This window comes from Carassius gibelio, chromosome A21 (genome assembly GCF_023724105.1).
Source record: "Carassius gibelio isolate Cgi1373 ecotype wild population from Czech Republic chromosome A21, carGib1.2-hapl.c, whole genome shotgun sequence".
Lineage (NCBI taxonomy): Eukaryota > Metazoa > Chordata > Actinopteri > Cypriniformes > Cyprinidae > Carassius > Carassius gibelio.
Window position 1 is genome coordinate 9495598 of NC_068391.1, and position 19944 is coordinate 9515541.

Consider the following 19944-nt stretch of genomic DNA (forward strand, 5'->3'; position numbering starts at 1 on the left):
AAAACATCAATTTAAGCTAATTAGATTGTCTAAGGTAAATGATTTAATTAAAATGCAAAGAAAGCAGTAACTAAGCAACCAACCACAATAAATCAGCAGATGCTTTCCAGTCATGTGTAGTTTTATCCAGGTTTTATCTTAAAACTGACTGTTTAACAGAGTTGTAGTTAAGCATATTGAAGCTCTGAAACCTCTTGTGAGGTGCCGAGCTTTTCGAGAAAAGAGAGTCTGCGGAGACTTCTTTCTATTGATTTTTTTTTTCCCTCAGAGACGTATTGTACCTGAAGATCTCGTGCATTAGTGTAGGAGGTCCACTCGAGTCCCAGAAGCGATGGTAGAACAATGTATTTAAAAAACATTCTGCTCTAACTAATGGCGGGTCCTCGGCAGAAGCGAGGTCATTTACCCTTCTGATTGGGTAAGCCAGTCAGTTCCAGGCAAACTGTGATTTAAAATGATGTCCAGCTTGAACTACATTCTTCAGGGAAATGATCTAATTTAGAGATTTATTCATATTTACTGAGTGTACTGGCATTACATTTGTATGGATCACATCTGGGTAAAAAACAGAAATCGGGGAAAATCGAATCAAAATACAGAGACGTGGTCGCCTGTCGCTCGGGGTCTCCATTCGAGGCTCTGCCGGGGTCACTTCCATGCTTTTTATGATGTCGCTTTGAAATCTATCCGAATCACATTAAATTGGATATAAAGATGTGCAGACACATACATCACAGTAAATGGTGTGCCAGAGCACTGCTCGTGGAGAATCCCACCTCAACAATCAGGTTATAAAATCGGCTTGAGATCCGATTAATAATTTACAATCCTGTTAGGGGAGAACAAACATTTCTGTTCAAGCAATTTAAGTTGCAGGACTCTTATTTAAGCCCGCTGCTGCCTTTCATGCGGGCTGGAGTATCGTCTGGGGATGAGACGGAGAGAAAGAGAGAAAACTAAGCCTTCTGTGCCAGAGAATAACTATGTTCTATTTCACACTTTATGCTTTCTTTATTAAACTGCCATCGGGGCAAGCACATATTGCTCAGTGTCCCCTCTTTGAATTTACCGTGACTTCACCCTCTCCTTTTCCCATGCTGGGAAACTTTCTGTCCACTTTCCCCAACGAAATCTTAGCGCCTAATGACTTTATAATGGCAGGCGTTTCAATGGAGCTCTAAGTAAAATGAGCTGGTGCTCCTACAATCAAGAGCTCAATGGTGCTTTGTGCATCACCCATCACTAATTGACACAAGGGAGACAGATTTGCCTTTTCACAGAGGGCTGAAAAGGCTTAATGTAATTGTTGTGTATTTACATTCTACACTGGTTTTACTCACGTTGTGTACTTTGAGAATAGGAGTGATTCTGTTATAGGACTGCTAAATATCAAGTTAAATAAAGTGACTGATGCTTTGAGAGATGAAGATTTAATTTCATTATTTTATTAGGAAAGGCAGTCGTGATAGTGAGCTGTGTGATGTGGCTTGGATTTTATTTTTCGTTTGGTGAGAGTGACCTCTAGTGTCCACAAAAGAACAGCCCACTGGACCTGAGAGAAGTGTGTGCAGCTTTAGGATCTTTAAGAAATCATGTAACAGGCATAGAAGATATGAAGATGCACAAAGTGAATATTTTAACATGCAGATCTATAAAGTGAAAGGAAACTAGACATACTAACTCCCGAACCCAAATCATCACAATTTTTAAGACGATGATAAAGAACATTTAAAAACATGCCCAACGAATTACAAGTTTAGTTCAAAAAAACATTTAATCAAGTTTAACAAAAAATATTGCTGAATCAGAAAGTACAGCATCACGCAACTGTGCTGATGGACGCTGAATGATTGTGTCTGGTGACTGAGCAAGAAATGTTTCATACTTTCGGATCAAGTTCATAAATAGTGTGAGATGATGAAATGTATATCCGAGACCAAAAGAGGCTTCGTGACAGTCTTATAACCCTTTGATTGTACGACTGTAGTTCTTCTTCTGCTCATTCTTTAATGATTCTTTCACCTTTTCCCTCTTCAGTCCTCCATCCCTGCAACACAATTATACTTTGTGAACATTTAAGGTCCCGTTCTTCGTGATCCCATGTTTTAAACTTTAGTTAGTGTGTAATGTTGTTGTTAGACTATAAATAATATCTGTAAAATTCTAGAACTCAAAGTTCAATGCCAAGCGAGATATTTGATTTAACAGAATTCGCCTACAAAAAACGACCAGTTTGGACTACATCCCTCTAGTTCCTGCAGGAATGACGTCACTAAAACAGTTTTTTGACTACCCTCCACCCACATGAATACACAAAAAGGGGGGCGTGGTCTTGTTGCGCTCGCACGGAGAAGAGGAAGAGTTGCGTTTGTGTTTGTCGCCATGTTATCGAAACGCTGTTATTTTCATCGCGGAGTCCAATCATCTTTGTTTGGGCTTCCCAGGGACACTGTACTTGGAGATTAATGGTTACAATTTATGTTTAACTCAGTTCCCGAAAATTATAATCCACATGTAAAACCATGTGCAGCACATTTTGTTGAGGACAGCTTCCTCAATCTCAATCAGTTTAATTCAGGATTCGCACAAAGATTATTCTTGAAAGATGGAGCAGTTCCCTCTTTTTCTGGAGAAGGCGTTGTTTATGGACCACAACCGGTAAGTGTATTTTATTATTTAAGTTGGTGTGTTTAACAGTTTCTGTAACTTATTACACAAAGGAAACGCTGTTTAGCTTTGTTAACTGGATGTTAGAGCTGTGCAAAAAAATCAAATGCGATTTTCATGCGCATCTCGTCAGTAAAAACTCTCCTGTGATTATAAGTACATCTCCAGCACGTGCGTTCAGATCAGGATTGCCAGGTTTTCAAAACAAATCCTGCCCACTTGCTTCTCAAAATAGTCCAAAACTAGTCCAATCATGTTTCCTGGAGGGCAGCATGCGCTAAGCTGGCGTCAAACACAACACAGGAACTGCTGGCACAATCAGAACTCGTCACATATTTCTGAAGGAGGGACTTTATAGAACAAGGAAGTCATCAGCCCGTTTTTGTGACAGTGAAAACCGCAGTATACAGGCGAATTGTGTGAAAAATACTGTTTTTTTTTTACACATGAAACATGAACACGTTATATGGCACACTGTAAACACAATCAAAGCTTCAAAAAAGCATGAAAAACGGGACCTTTAAAAAATTGTTAAAGACTCATATTAGCCAGGCCAATATTTGGTCATGCCAAGATTGCACTAATAAAAATACACTCTATAAGCATTCTACAGACATTTCACTATTTAATGCATGTTTACAGTACATATTTATTCACAATGTCTTTTCAGAGTAGAAAATAGCAATTAATTATAATAATTATCATAAGAAAAAACTAAAGTTATAAAAAATATATGTTTTGAATAGAATATTTATGGTAAATTAAACAAGAAAAAAAAAAATATTTTTTATATACTAACATTTGATTGAAATATGTTGTGTAGGATTATCTGCATACTTACCAGGACAAATTCACCAGACTTGCCTGCTGTGCTATGGCTGATTTCACTCTGTTAGCAAAGTGAACAGCATCCTCTCCATCCTACAAAACACATATCAGATATACACATACGACAAAAAGGTAGGAAGGCTGTATAAGGCCAAAAGTTTAGAAACACCTAAAATTCTCTAAAAAATCTGTAAAACTAAGTAAGAAAAACAAAGTAGTAATGGAAGTGGGGAAAATTGTTTAAACAAATCACACCTACCGTAGTTAATACTAACCCTATGCTTATAGCTCTGCATGCTCTGTTGCATTTTGGGATGCTTTTTAACAGAATTCAAGGGGTTTCCATGTATAAAACACACACACACACACACACACACACACACACACACACACACACACACACACACACACACACACATATATATATATATATATATATATATATATATATATATATTACCTGTCGAGTCATAGGTGGGAGGTACCATACGTTGCACACAATGGCCCAGCTTGTCATCATTCTGAGGATGTAGCTCACTATGTTGTACTTGGCACTGTTCCAGAAGGCATCTCCAAACTGAGGGTCATACTGCAAGAGAGAAGTAAATGAGGTGTTTCCATTTCAGAGCGTAACCGTAATACTGCTGCAGGAAAACACTGGGTTGTTGGTACTCGATACCTTGATTGCTACTGGATATATAGTTCCACCGATTTCAAAGCTTCCCTTCTTGAACATCATGACTGACGTATTATTAATGCAAGTTCCTACAATGAACACAAAGACAGACCATAGGGAATAGGATAATAAATGACAGAGATTTGTTCAAATAAATACATGTAATATGTAGATTAATTAGTGCTTTCAAATGATTGTTCACGATCAATCGCATCCAAAATAAAAGACTTTGTTTACATAATGAGTGTAATACACACACATACATGTATATATTTCAGAAAAAAAATATGCTGTTTTTATAATAAATAAATAAATAAATATATTGTAATATATAAATAAATATATATTATAAAATATAAATTATATACATATAAATATATACAATTAAATAATTCCAAAATATATACTGTATGTGTGTGCATATATATACACATAAATATAAACATATATATATATATATATATATATATATATATATATATAAATAAATACATACATACATACATATATATATATATATATATATATATATATATATATAAATAAATACATAAATATATATATATATATATATATATATATATATATATATAAATAAATACATAAATAAATAAATATATATATATATATATATATATATATATATTAAATATAAACAGTACACATTTATTACGTAAACAACTTTTATTTTGAATGCAATTAATCACGATTAATCATTTGACAGCACTATTATGAATGAAATATGTATTATGATTTATACTTCTATATGGAAGCTTGTTTCCACCACAGAATATAACTTTTTTTTTTTTTTTGCTTCATTTTACAGAAGTTTACGGTTCACGGCTCTGACTTTTTTCTTTAGAATCACAAAACTTGCAATTACGAGTTTAAACCTTGCAATTCTGACTTTTATTGGAATTCTGAGTTTACATTTCATAATTCTGTTTTTTTTTCTGCCATTGAATAAAGAATCAAAAAGGTATTTTTTTCTCATAACTGCAAGTTATAGCTTTCATTTTTTTTTTTATTAAGTTTATATATATTATATACTTTATTTTACAGTAGATTGATATTGCATAATTATTGCATAACTAGAGACTTGGATAAGAACACAATCACATGAGTATAACTTTTACCCTCTGGGAAGATCAGGATTGGCAGCTTAGTTTTATCAGCAATATGGTCTTTCAACCTGCAGAAACAGGAAATTTGAGGCTTTATGTCCTAAGCAAAGACATGTTATACTCCACAAGACTAATCAACACACACTTTGTCACCTTTTGGCAACCGCATGGCGATCTTTATTCTCGGATCTCTCAAACCACACATGGGGACAGGACCGCACCATTGACCTCTGAATGACCCCCATGGGGCCTTCATGTACTTGACCTACCTGAGGAGAATGAATTTGAGTTAAAGACACCTGAGACACACTACAGACACACAATGTCACACAGCTAATATAGTCAGTGAGACTCACCATAGCATAACATCCATCATTCGCCAGAATGACAACATCAATCGGGGAGGTGTGGTTGGCAACACAGATACCTCCTTTTTTTGGCCGGTTCTCTCTGTTATGCATCCCATGAGACAAATATAAGAAACAGCGGTCATTTGATTATATTAGTGAGTGTTTAAAAGAAAGAGGTGTATGCATGGGACAAGAATGACAATGAGACATAGTAATGGCCCCATCCCAATCTCAGTTTTAGCAAATGCATTGCAAGCCATCATAATTTCTAGCACTTACTTACTTCTTATCTTATTCTTCATCTTGTCACTGAATGTTTTACATCCACCCAAAACAATTGCTAAAGTGCTGCAAAGGATATGCAAAATGCCAAAACATATATATATATATATATAATTTGTATAAATCTTGTTGCCACTGTTTTACGATCAATGCTTGGGAGACAGCTGCAGAAGAACACAGAGAAGCAAAGGGAAAGCGAAGACACTGAGATCCATATGAAAAGAGTGGGATAAAAAAAAAAAGAGACACTGACTGACTCACTTATTATGATAGCGGATGGTAGCAGACAGGGCTCTGGCACATATTCTGTAGCATGTAATATGAACCAAATCACTGAGCCAGTTCTTCACACTGAAATAAACACAGACCCTTCCTGTTAGTTCATGCTTCTTTAAACTTTGATATGAAATTAAAAATCAACATTCCATCCATACATAACAAACTTAGTTGAGTTGGTTTGAAAAATTTCTTATTCGATCTGTCCATAAATAAAAGACAGGAGGGTATGATCTAAATAATTATGTCATGCAGTATTAATTACGTGCTGCTAGGAAGCAATCCAACAAGATTAGTTCCTATCACCAACCAACTCAATCCGATAACAGCCAATGTGATCCTATGACAAAGAGCAATAACATGATTAAACACACATAAGGGTGAATCACAAAAAAGACATCCAGGTCAGATTTCTAGGTCACAGTAATGAGATTTGTAATGTAAAATGCTGAAATATTATTACAGTGTAAAATACATGTTTTTTGTTATGTTGGAAATAGCTGTGCTGCTTAATATTTTGTGGAAACCAGGATACATTATTTTAAAAAAAATTATGATGATGTCACTTTTGATCAATTTAATGCATTCTTGATGACTTAATGTCACTTGATAAATGAAATACCACTTTAGTCTCACCTGAGAGGCAACAAGATAAAGTAACGTATAAAAACTCCCAGGCCCCATATGATGGTGAGCCGCACACTGATATAACGAAAGTTGTTGTTGGTCCGCGTGAGGAGGTTCCAAGAAGCCAGTTCCTCCGACGTGAAGCGCTGAGTCACCTGATCCTCAACAATGTTCTCAATGCCTTTCTTACAGAAATAGAAGGCATCACACAGTGTAAAGTCTGCCCCCGCCAGATTTTTAGGATGGGATCGTCGCAGCTCTCCGATCTCCTCCTCCATAGATCCATCATCTTTCTTGATGATCCCTGGAAAACACATTATGGGTTTGAAATGAGACCAGATAGAGAAGGAGAAAACTTGAAAGAGTTGTGTCAACTAAAACAGGAAACTTGTGAGATATGTTATCATATAAACTGACTGCATAAATTATCAAAAGGAAAACTAAAACAGCAAACAAAGGCAGTAAATCAAAGCAGGCTTTTTAATGCTTGTGTAATATGCAGCATCAGTAATTCTTAAGAGGAAGCGGTGGCTTCACATGATGTTTTCTTGAAATCAAACACTTGTGTTTTACGTACATGATGTCGTGCACTTACAAATAGTAATGTTACTCACCATTGGCTGACTGTGATGGCAGTGTTGGCTGTTCCTTCAGTCCTCTTTGGATCCTGAGAGTCGCCCACTGCCACAGAACGCAAGTTTATTATCATGTAACCTTTGACACAGTGCTTCCTACATACAAGAATTGATTAAACTGTCATGTACAATTCAGATATCAATATGCCTTCTTTCAGGTCTAGGTAAAGAAAAAAAAAAACTTTTCTATGTTTGCATTTACAATTATTTTATACACGATCAGATATGGAAAGCAATTAATGGATGTATCTCTTTAAAGATTTGAAATGATTTAGAGCTATTACCTCCAGTATCTTAACCAGCACCTTGATGTAGATATCTGTGAAGCCCAGGGACATGCCAAACATAGCAGGTAACATGATCAGCCCCACTACTATAGACAGCCACATCTGGAAGAGCACGAATGCAATGTCCCAAGCACCATCCATCTCTCTGCTGTCCTTCCTGTCAGTCTATGGCACAGGGCTCTGAGCTCAGGCCATCTGCTCAAGTAGTTGAAGGTAAAACCAAAACAGAAGTGGTGCATGTTTAAAATGTTGTAGTCAGTGTGTTAGTACTGCCTCTGGGGGATTTTTTTTTTCATGTGGTTGGTAGCCTGCTTCTGTATTACTGTACAGCATCTGACTTATTAATCGCTGAGTTCACCTTAACAAATAACACTGTAAACATTTTTAAAGCACTTAAAAAAATTATAATAATCTATTAGCCTAACTGTTAGCCTAAATTATGATTTTACTCAAGAAAAATATGTAAAGTCAAACAGCTTATAAGAACCTATCTGGATATTGTTGTCATTTTCTTGTTTTTATTATAATGGCAGCTAATAGATCTACTAGTTTATTATTCTATTTGTATAATAGCTGAATAGTTGCTGGTATTTTTATTTTATTTTATGATATTTGAGGATATAGCTGTAGGAATTTATATATGACAATGTGGATAGTCGTAGTAATTATTGTGATATTTTATATGGTATGATATGATATGATATGATATATTTGTGGCTATAGCTGTCGGAATTTATATTTGATTTATTATTATGACATTGTGAATAGCTGTAGTAGTTATTATGTAAGGGATAATAATGGACATGTTCCTAGCAAAAGTACTGCGCCGACTTCAGTTCCCCGGATGAGCCTGTGTTATCAGCTTTTAGCGTTTGTTATCGAGGGATCACATCTGTATAACATACCGCGGAATGACGTGACTGACCAATCAGAATAAAGTATTCAACAGAAGCGTGTAATAAGTTATTTTATGATATTATATGATATGATATGGTATGATATATATGTTTGGTTAATAGTTGTAGTAGCCTAACTTATTTTGGCGGAAACTTTAAGGGTCTCGGTAATGCATTTAACCCCTCAAGTAGAAGACACTAACGTTATTCCTTTACTATAGGATCTTGGTGAACTATAATGGTACCTATAAAAATAATTATCTAAAACGTTTAGCGCTTCAGCTGTCCGTCTCATTTCAGTTATCAGAAACCGCTTTGCCAAAAGAGCGTAACAAGGGTGTCACATGAGCAGTAAAACAACAACAACCTAACAAAGATGAAGATTGAGGAAGTTAACTCCTCCACAATACCTCGATAACATTCATTTCTTCATTCCAGACGTCTGAAGTTGATGTTACATAGTCTACATGTCCCAGAACGTGAAACTACATCCGAAAAAGTTTACGTGGGACTGTTTACAAAGTTCGGACAACATGATTCTGCATGATGCACTAGCGCCACCTTGTGTCACGTTATGAAATGCATTATAATCGTGGTTGTTTCATAGACAGTAAAAGAAACAACTTTAATAAATACGCTATATCTTCTGATAATATATATATATATATATATATATATATATATATATATATATATATATATATATATATATATATATATATATATATATAAAGCTTACTGGGAAGTAACTTATGACAGTAAAGAAATTATGCAAGTACAAAATCCCAGGGAAGCAGTTTTGCAATGTTTGTCCAAAATTCCCCTCAAAGCAAAATTATGCTTTGAAACCAAAAGTAGTTTATCGAAAACTAATGTGTACTGTCTATGCTGATTCTAATGCAGAGCTCGTAAATTACTCCGCACCACGTGGTGGCAGCATAAGCAGTCTTTAGCCGTAAACTACCGTCTCTTATGCAGAGAGTAAGTAAACGAAATCTACAAGCGCAGAAAGTTTATACATGTAAACTTAAAACTATGACGTTGCGATAGTTCTCACACGGTTTAGTCCAAAAGCATGGAGGAATTCAACACAACTGTCCGTGTGTCGGGTGTCGTGTTGAGTTCACTGATGTTTCATCATTTGAACAGTGATGCGGATGTGGTAAGTGGCAAAAGATCCTAATGTGACCACACGATCGTTGTTTGGATTAAATTGCAAACTAAGAAGTCAAATATGTATGCGAAGCACTTCTTCAGTCCCATAACTTCTGTTTACATCTGCTGTATGTTAAAAGGAAGGTCTTATTCTTGGACAAAGTGTGGGAGAGGAGAACTGTAGGATCACAGACTCACAAATTGATCACATACAGTTTGAGCACAATATAAGTAAGTTCATATTTTTATACGATAGTCCAAAACCTAAAGTGTGCCTAGAAGGAATATATATCATATAATCAATGACAACACAAATGCAGTAACAACAAAACAGTAGTGTCATGATGTTTTCTTTTTTTCAGATATTCAGAAACATATCCCTTGTCATAATCTTCAAAGGTAAGGCAATTGTTCAGTATTTTTTCCCATAAACCTCTTTATATGTGAATCTATGGTTCTCAACTGGTTTTTGCTTTATGACCTGGGATTTAAATTCGGACATAAAGTGGTGAGCCAGGGTACAGAATTGTTTATCATACAAACATACTGAAAAGCAAATATTGCAAAAAAAAAAGGACTTATGAAAAAAATATAGTTTTTTATATATATTTATACAGTGTATTACTATTCTATAAATTTATTTGGACCACAACTCACCAGTTGAAAACCACTGATATAGAGGTTTTAAAAACATAGACTTTTTATTTACCATTCCTCAATCCTCTTGGAAGCTTCTACAGTAATGTTGGTGATGTGAGTGAGGAGAAAATAAGACACATTTTGTCTGAATACAAAGAGGTAATTTCTGCTTTTTAAAACATTTGCTCATTTTCTACTGCTGAATTTATCCAAAAATGTGGTTTGCATTAACAAAGTGTTTTTTTTTTTCATTACACATTCACTTGTGTCAAGGAGAATGTGATCGGTTGGTACAGACAACGAAGAAATTCCAGACAGCAAATGACCTTCATGGAACAAGTGATTCATCGGAATATGAGAAAGATTCTGTCCGGTCATGAACTTGTTTTCATGCTGCTCACACCGTCTCAGGCAACAGCATCAGACTCCACCCATCGCCTTGAGTTCTCTGCTTTCATATGGCACAGCAGGTGAGATCTGAAGATTTTACACTCAACTTCATCACTCAAACAACTAAGCATATTTTATTTTTTGAAGCTTCGAGAACGAATGTAAGTAATTTTTTTTATTATCTCCATGCAGCCAGTACATCAACATCCCCATCTTGGTGAGCAACCTGGGCAACCTTGAACAGCAGGACTACTGGAGAGTGTCAGGCACGTGTCCATCTTTAGGAGAGAGTCAAACTGTTAATCGACACAGGTACATTCAGAATATATGTTTTTGATTGTCAAAAATGAAATTTAACTGAAAATGTAGATGTATTTGCTGAACATGTAGATGGGTTTGTTTCTTCGTTGGAACAGTTTTGGGGAAACTTAGCATCACATTACTTGCTTACCAGTAGATCTTCTGCGTTGGATGGGTGCAGTTAGAATGAGAGTCCAAACTAATCCAAAATAATACACACTCTAGACTATCAAGTAATGTATCGCTTCACAAGATATTAATTGATGGACTGAAGTGGTGTGGATTACTTTTGAATTAAGGTTGTTTTTATCAGCTGTTGTGACTCTCATTCTGATGGCACCCATTCACTGCAGAGGATCCATTGGTGAGCAATGATTTAATGCTACCTTTCTCATTCTGAACTCCTCTATATCTTGAATGGATGCATTTTTAGCAAATGGTCATTTTTGAATGAACTATATCTTTCAAGGTTTTTTATTGGTGCTTGTCAAGACGATCCTTCTTCACTGTTAGATGCCAAAAACTTCCCATTGGCTTACAATTAAGGAGGCACATCTAGAGGTCATAATATCAAAACGGTCTGGAGGATCATGACATTAAAAACAATCCTTAAAACCACTTATCATTCAGTGCACATTCAGGAAACCTTTTATAATGTTTTAAACAAAAACATAGCAAGCACTGCTCACATTTCCTTCAGAAAATATACAAATCTATCTTTTCCTTTAGAAGTGATCAATAAAAAAAAAAAATTTCTTATGTGTCAGGACAAAATTCTTCTGCTCCGGGGATGATTTAAAAGAGGTCGGAAATATCAACAACATGAATGATGCCTTGTTAGGAGAAATGCAGGTTAGTATCGACGTAAATTTGATCTAGTGTGATTTGAATATATGTAAAGCAGATGAAATGTTCTTATCCATCTGTTGTTCTACAGAAAGTGTGTGAGGAAGTGGAGAAGAGCGAAAGAGCAGTAGAGAAGCTTCAAGAAGACATCACACAGCTCAAGGAGGCCATCAGGAATCAGAAGAGAAACTCTGAGAACAATGAAAGTAAGGTCCATGATCTCTAGTGTACTCTATGAACTTTGTCATCGCAGATTTCAAACATAAAAGGGCTTCAGTCTTGTAGTGTGCGCTTCGATATAGATCGTTGTAAGGTTGCACTTGTAACTCTATTTTTTGTATTTAACTGCTTCATTTTAGTCCTGTTCTCATTGCAAGAGCTTAATATTACATACATTTTTTGAGTTATCGGATTATTATAATGGTTCTTTTTTATATTGGATTGAACAAACTGCAGATGAAGTTTATTATCTTTAACCATAACTAAAAACAAGTTTCATTACTTAAAACAAAATATATGAAATTTCAGCAAGTTGTCCAGGCAGCATTTCTTGTCTTTGTTTAAGCTGGAGTACTAAAATAATTAAAAAATAAAAAATAACTATACAGGATTATAAAATACAAATATGAAAATACTAAAACTTTCCATTTAAAATGAAAACAAGATACAAAAATGACACTGCCACAGATTTACAATAACAAAAACGGCTTGCAGAAACTGTTTCGGCTTCATACAGAAACAATTCAGTGTTTGATACAACAAATATTAGGGTATTTTGTAACATGTTAAAAGACCTTTGTTTTTCAAACATCCTGATTTTTATAACAGATATTTTACTGAAACCACAGAACTATGTCACATTTAAAACCTCATCAATTCATTAATATTTCTAGTGCACTTTATATGAATTCCTTCAAGGCCAGTCACACGCTGAAAGATAGAACTGTTTGTAACTAGCACTCTACGAACTGAGGCATCTTGTGACATATTTAAAAAATAAAAGGACTTCAGTCTCTTAGTGTGCGCTTGGGTATAGAGGTTAAATATTGCAGTCGTAACTCTATGAATAACATTGCCTTTCAGCCCAAAAACATGCTTCTCCAGAGGAACCCAAAGAGAATGTTCTTCTGTGCTCAGCTCTCAGAACGCTCTTCCCCGATGCGCCTTCATTACAGACACCAACCCTCACTGTTCAGGGCTTCCCTGTATTAGAACTGTGCTGTAATACCAATCATAACATTGATATTCCCTCCAAGCTGCCTCTGATTCTGGAGAATCAACACACCAAGAAGAAGGACACAGCTCCCCGACTCAGGAAAAAATGCCTCGTCGCAAATTATCCTCAAAGACTTAAAAGGAAGAGGAAAATGAATGATACCAGCGAGTTGGCCTCTGAGAGTGGGTCAGATACAGAGGTTGAGATGAACGGACAGAGCAGAAGTAACTCCCCTATCTTTTAAAGAATGCATCTGAGCCTGATTTTATTGGTTCAGAAATCTAACCAAGACTGGAGGTTGCTTTATCTTAATATGAGTGTTCATCTAAAGTCGCGCTATTTAATTATTATTATTTTTTTTACTTTATTTGTAAATGTTTATAAATTCCTTAAATTAAATACTGAATTCACACAAGGCATTTTTATTTAATTGAATTTTAATTATTTTTTCATTATAGTAGTAGAATATTCCATGGATTTCTGGTTCATCTGGTTATAATTATGTTCCACTTTATCCACTTTTCATCATTTTATATATTTTACAAACCACAGATTTACAGAAACAAAAGGCTGGCCTGCAATGTCAGTCTTCATACAGAACCTATTCAAAATGTTTGATACCACAAATATCGGGGTCTTTAATAAACTGTGGATCCTTCAGAGTGACCGACATAAAACCTGTAGACATTACAAAGACCTTTGTTAGTCAAATATCCTGGTTTTACTGTACATGTATGAATATTGTACTGAAAACATGCATATTTCATTCATTAAAAATAAAATCAAAGTCATAAATTCTTTACCAATTGAACGAGCTTGCTTTATTGCCTTTGATACTTCTTTCTGCTTTCGACCACACAAGCCTGTGAGAAAGAGTTACGGTGTCCTAAATTACTTAAATCACATTTATAAAATATTAATGTAAACGTCTGAACTCTGTCCACTCACCTGTTATGTGTCTGCCATATATTCTACCTGTGTGTGGTGAAATGAACTGAGACAAAAGCTGGAGAAAAAGAGCGTTTTGATTATTTTGCCAATAAAATTGTACTCATGCATATTCCTGCTCATTCTACCAACCTGAACGTTTCTGAAGTCTACAGTTATATTGCACAGGACGCAAGTTTTCAGAGGGGTCTTGTAGGGGTTTTCCATTTTGATAGGCTGGATAAGACATCGTGTTGTAGTATTAATGCAAATCATTATTCAAATGGTTTCAGAAAAAACGCATGTTTAAAAAAAGACAACTTACCAGATCACCTTTCTTAAGAGGTTCTTGCTGAGATGTTGTCAGACTTCTGATGCATTGTGCTGAAACAGATGAAATATTTTTACATTTCATGATTTACATCATAAAAAAAATATTATAAACAGGTAATGACATCTAGGTTAATCAAATAATTGCAGTATTAAGCTGTGTGCTTACGAAAATGTACTGGTTACTGGGTAAGAGTACAACTAAATGACCTGGAAAGCATTTTGCATACAAAAAGATTGAGAAAATAATGTTGCAGAGATACCTGTAGCCCTAGGTGTGACCGGTTGCTTGGGAAGAGCCTGTAATAACAGGCGACTCAAAGAAAGGGCAAACATTCCTTGATGTGTTCACGAGGCCACCATGACAGTTTCTTCCTTCTTCTTCTGCAGAGTCGTTTAGTGCGAACTGCAGCCACCTACAGGACAGGAGCAAGCGACTTCAAGGGCCTTTACATATAATTAATATCCAAAAGAAATGATAAAGGTTCAAATGTAAATAACAAGGTCAAATAAAAAATTGCTGAAGCAATAGATTTTCGCACTCGCAATCAGCTTTATTTCACTATTGTTGGACAAAGGACGTTTGAAAAAGTTTTTAGTTAATGATACATTGAGTGTTTCAGTTATTGATATATAATAACTGATCCTATAAATAATATTTCACAGTCGAAGAATCAATGGTAAAATAAAATGGTAAAATAAAATAATAAAATATTGGGAAATTTGTATAAAAAGCTCAAGTGGTTTTGTAGATTTTTACACACACACACACACAAGTATATGGATCATTCTGGAAAACCCCTCGTTTTTGGAAAGATAATATTTAAATTCTATTTAAACGCCTATTCCTCAGGGGTGCTCTGCCTCCTCACCTGCACCTCCACTCTCGCCGCTGGCAGCAACCTTCCCACACGCAGGTTTGTCTAGGTCTATACATCTGAAAGCACAAGTGGTCAAAACTAATCTTTTTAAGATTGAAACGTGTTTCTTAACCATGCGCATGTGCTACTTCTCAGGGTGATTCTGCGGTCCCCGTATGTAGCTGCAGAGTTTTTAAAGAGAAGTCAGTACAAACAGATGGTGGGCAGAGCAGGACGAGCAGGTATCGATGCCATGGGTGAGAGTATCCTGATCCTGCAGGACAAAGATATAAATATGGTAAAGGACTCAGATTTTTAAATATCATATCTCATATCATATCATATATCATGCAACTGTTTACCCCCCAGGCCAAAAAACTACTGTCTGCACCAATGGAGAAGTGTTACAGTAACCTGCTGCACGATGGAGAGAGGGGCCTCCTCAGTCTTGTCACTTATCGGGCTAAAAGTATGTGAAATGTTTTGATGCAATGTGCTTCAAAAAAGAGAAATTATGTCTAGTCTAGAAATACAAAGAGTAATGTGTTTCATTTGTTTCCAGATAACTACGACTGTAGAACAAGTGAGGGATTTCATGAAAGGCACACTGCTTAGTGTGCAGGAGGCTCAGGTCAGTCCAGAGAGGAGTTTGTGGGATCTTACAGTCGAGTCCATAGAGACACTGAAGCAGAAGAGCCCCATCGAGGTCTCTGCTGATGTACACAATCAAACCATTCTCCAAATCACCAGAATCGGGAGAGCAACCTTCAAAGGTAAAACCAAACATGGCATAAGGATTTGAATAATGTAATGTTTCGATGAGTGAGAAATGATTCTATATAATTACTAATTTGCCACATGGTGGCAATATGACCCAGTTTAAAAATTATACATTAGCAGAAGAAACATTTCTAACCTTTCTTTTTATTATCATTGGTTTTTCAGAGCCTCCCTTTTGTAATGTGTCCATTTACTTTGGTACTTGTTGTTTCAGGTTCAGTAGACCTAAGCTGCTGTGATCTGCTTTACCGAGACTTATCAAAAGGGCTGGAGGGTTTACTCCTCAATAGTTTTCTTCACTTAGTTTATCTGGTCACTCCTTATGACATGCATCAATCAATGTAAGCCAGATTGGATGATCTACTTCAGGCAGGTGGGATGCTTTCATCAATTTTAGTGATACACTGCCGTTCCAAAGTTTGGGCTTGGGAAGGTTTATGTCATGTTTTTGAAAGAATCCTCTTATGTTCACCGTAGGCTGCATTTATTTGATAGGGATACTTTGATGAATAGAAAGTAAAAAAAAAAAAATATTATTATAAATGTCTTTACTGTCTCTGTCATCAATTCAATGCACCCTTGCTGAATAAAAATATACATTTCTTAAAGGGGGGGTGAAATGCTATTTCATGCATACTGAGTTTTTTCACTGTTAAAGAGTTGGATTCCCAAGCTAAACATGGACAAAGTTTCAAAAATTAAGTTGTATGTTTGAAGGTTAGTCACAAGTTTCGGAAAGTTTTTTTTGAGGATGGTTCTGTGTGACGTTAGATGGAGCGGAATTTCCTTATATGGGTCCTGAGGGCACGTCTGCCGGAAGAGCGCGCGCTCCCATATAGCAGAGCACTGAGAGGCTGAGCACAGACAATCACTGATCAGAGCGAGAGCGTCGCGAAATGTCACAAAAGGAGTGTGTTTTTGGTTGCCAGGGCAAGACAACCCTGCACAGATTACCAAAGAAAAAACAGCATTAAGGGACCAGTGGATGGAGTTTATTTTTACAGACCATCAACGGAGCTGTGCAAGTGTTTTTGTTTGTTCCCTGCATTTCTAAAATGCTTGTTTTAAAATGCCCAGTTTGACGACGGATTTGCGTATCGTTTATTTCTTAAGGATGATGCAATCCCAACGAAAAAGGGTCACGATTGTGTGTTGGAACCACAGGCGGTGAGTAAAACTGCTTAAAATATCTCTGCCTCCTTGTTAGTGCGTCCGCCTCCCATCGGAGACCCGGGTTTGAGCCCCGCTCGGAGCGAGTCGTTGCTGCTGCTGCTCTCGTTCAGTTTCAGCCTTCACAGCTGTCACAGCTTCCAAAGGCTGTCAACGCAACTGGCGCTCGTGATTCTTTAGCTCCGCCCACACGTCACGCCTCCAGGCGCTCGTGTTTTTCTGGGAAAAATCGGTACAGACTATCTTTCTCTTATGAATATAATAAAACTAAATACTTTTTGGAGTTATGAAGGATGCAGTACTACTCTATAGGTACTCAAGATTAACAGGATATTGAGTGAAAACGAGCATTTCACCCCCCCCCCCCCCTTTAAGAATTAATCTCAATGACCCCAAACTTTGAACAGTAGTGCATATTACTAACTAAACCACTTTTAAGGCTATATTTTAAGGCATCAGTGTTTGTATGTAATTAGTTTTTATTAATGTCAGTGTTATCCTCTATTTTATTCTCAGATGTGTATTCATACCTCAAATGTTTCATTGTACCAGTATACCAATTTGACAGCTGCTGAGCAGAAGATGGCCACTGCAGTCGGGGTTCCTGAAAGTTTTGTGACTAGAATGGCAGCGGGACAAAGCATGAGGAAGGTCGGCAGAACTGAATTCCTTTCATATTGCAGAATACAATCCTAGTAATTAACAACTTTTTGTTTGTTCGGGATTGAACAGCATAGGTATAATAAGCCTGAAATGGCTGTAAAAAGATATAATTAGCAAGAATGTTGTAAATATATATATATATTTTTAATGTGTCTTGAATATAGTTCCACTAAAATCCTTATCCTCTTAAAGGATTACAGTGTGTTAATGCTAAATCTACAGCATTAACATTTAACCCTTATTAAGTTCCTGAGGTGACAAATAAAGGTTTACTGTGACTTAAAATGAAACGTCATCAGAATTAGATTTCACAGTGATGGTTTTTGTTCCTGTTTTCTCTTTTCTGTGTCTCAGTCTGTGGACATTTTGGTAGTGAATAGGTTGTATCTGGCTCTGGTGCTGTACTCTCTATTGAAGGAGACAAACCTGTGGAACATATCCGATAGATTCCAGCTGACCAGAGGCTTCGTACAGACTCTTCTCAGCTCAGCTTCTGCATTTGGCTCCACCGTGCTGCACTTCACTGAGGTTAGGGCACATCCAGGCATCATTTAAGACGTATCGGATGACATACAGTATCTACATCTGTTCCTATCTTACATTCATAAAAGGATGGGAATACTATGAGTTTTTTCTGTCCATTTCAGGAGCTAGAGGAGTTTTGGGCCTATAAGGCTCTTCTCTCAGAGCTGACTCGTAGATTGACTTACTTTGTGCAGGCCGAGCTCATTCCACTCATGGAGGTGTGTTCTTGCTCCTCATCTTGACTGCCAGTCTCTTTAAAATAACTATGACCAGAACATTTGCTGGAGAGCTCAATTTGAGTGATTTTATTTTTTCTTCTTTCATTTCTTATAATTCAGCATCGTGCTAAGCAGCTGTATAATGCTGGTTACAAGACACTGGCACATCTTGCCAACGCAGATCCACAAATTCTGGTCCAAACTATTGAAAACCTCTTCAAAAGACAAGCAAATCAAATTATTGCATCAGCAAAAGTAAGTACAATGCTGCTCTATAGAGCAACATTATAATTCCAGCTTAGCTTTTCTCTTTAAGTTCATCCAAAATAAAAAGTGCCTTCATTTATTCACCCTCAAGCCAAACCTGCATGACTTTCATACTTGAGAAATTATGAAGAATTTTTTTTCTTCTTCTCTTCTTTCATGCATTGACATCAAATGTTGATGTTGGCTCTCAAAAAGATAAAATCATCATAAAAGCATCGCACATTTATTTCCTCACATGATCACTATCATATGGATAAGAAGGCTACTTTTATTATAGAAAGGAATTAATGCACTTCTTCTGGTCCAAAAAAGTTAACAAGCCTTTATTCCCGTTATGGACATCACAATATAATTATTTAAAATGACTAAACCCCTGCACACTGATGTATTTTGGCGTTCAGCCTTCCTCAGAGTCTGTCAAGGCTACTTTTATGATGATTTTAGTGATTCTGAAAATGTTTTGGTCACTATTTATTGTCAAATCATGAAAAAGACTGACCAGGACATTCAGGAAATTATTTGTTCTTCGTCAGAAAGTAAGTAATACAGATAACATGAGGGTTGAACTATCCTTTTAAGATGCACATGTAAGAGAAAAAAAACACTTGTTTATTCATGTTAACTGTCTCAATGTTCATTTTCAGATGTTAATAAAAGAGAAAGCAGAAGCCTTGCAGGAGGAGGTTGATAACCTGCTTACGCTTCCACCTGATCTCCCATCTTTGTAAATTTGTGTTTATTTTTATTTATATGATGTAGCTACATAGACATGCATATTATTTAATAATCCGCCTGGCATTATGTAAACTATTTTGTGCCTACATGTCTGGCTGAAATAAAAATGGAAGTAACCTCTTTTTAGTAGCATCTGTTACTCATTTCCATGATCATCATGTGTTATTTTGTGTCATAAATACTTTATAACCAGTCAGCCACAAAGGAGAAACAAATTCCAGCGCTGCCTTTGATGTTGTGAGTTCCAGTCATAGACTATTAAACGGTTTCAGCCA

At 36.2% G+C, this 19944-nt stretch overlaps 4 protein-coding genes across 4 annotated transcripts; 2 read left to right on the forward strand and 2 right to left on the reverse strand.

Moving 5' to 3' along the window:
* Positions 1–1425: 1425 nt before the first annotated feature.
* Positions 1426–9202, reverse strand: LOC127942182 (glycerol-3-phosphate acyltransferase 3-like). Its single transcript, XM_052537827.1, has 13 exons — positions 9059–9202; positions 7750–7947; positions 7445–7511; positions 6840–7134; positions 6469–6543; positions 6189–6278; positions 5652–5745; positions 5449–5564; positions 5308–5363; positions 4175–4260; positions 3956–4084; positions 3509–3588; positions 1426–2047 (listed from the first exon to the last, which is right to left on the reverse strand). Exons 2-13 carry the CDS (start codon positions 7891–7893, stop codon positions 1960–1962), a joined length of 1320 nt encoding a protein of 439 aa, XP_052393787.1. The 5' UTR covers positions 7894–7947; positions 9059–9202; the 3' UTR covers positions 1426–1959.
* Positions 9203–9602: 400 nt separating this feature from the next.
* On the forward strand, positions 9603–13996 carry LOC127942309 (BRCA1-A complex subunit Abraxas 1). The gene is made up of 9 exons (XM_052537986.1): positions 9603–9810; positions 9944–10034; positions 10166–10202; positions 10535–10601; positions 10716–10912; positions 11025–11144; positions 11900–11984; positions 12070–12184; positions 13062–13996. The coding sequence occupies exons 1-9, from the start codon at positions 9724–9726 to the stop codon at positions 13436–13438; spliced, it is 1176 nt and encodes a 391-aa protein (XP_052393946.1). The 5' UTR covers positions 9603–9723; the 3' UTR covers positions 13439–13996.
* Positions 13614–14883, reverse strand: LOC127942310 (28S ribosomal protein S18c, mitochondrial). Its single transcript, XM_052537987.1, has 6 exons — positions 14715–14883; positions 14447–14505; positions 14275–14358; positions 14143–14200; positions 13998–14057; positions 13614–13872 (listed from the first exon to the last, which is right to left on the reverse strand). The coding sequence occupies exons 1-6, from the start codon at positions 14785–14787 to the stop codon at positions 13796–13798; spliced, it is 411 nt and encodes a 136-aa protein (XP_052393947.1). The 5' UTR covers positions 14788–14883; the 3' UTR covers positions 13614–13795.
* A 348-nt stretch (positions 14884–15231) lies between these two features.
* LOC127942283 (helicase POLQ-like) lies at positions 15232–19790 on the forward strand. Its single transcript, XM_052537965.1, is given in 12 exon segments — positions 15232–15368; positions 15468–15609; positions 15681–15757; positions 15759–15780; positions 15874–16084; positions 16306–16421; positions 16423–16464; positions 17814–17912; positions 18279–18452; positions 18572–18667; positions 18788–18922; positions 19579–19790. Coding segments are annotated over 12 exon segments (1335 nt in total). The 3' UTR covers positions 19663–19790.
* Positions 19791–19944: the final 154 nt, after the last annotated feature.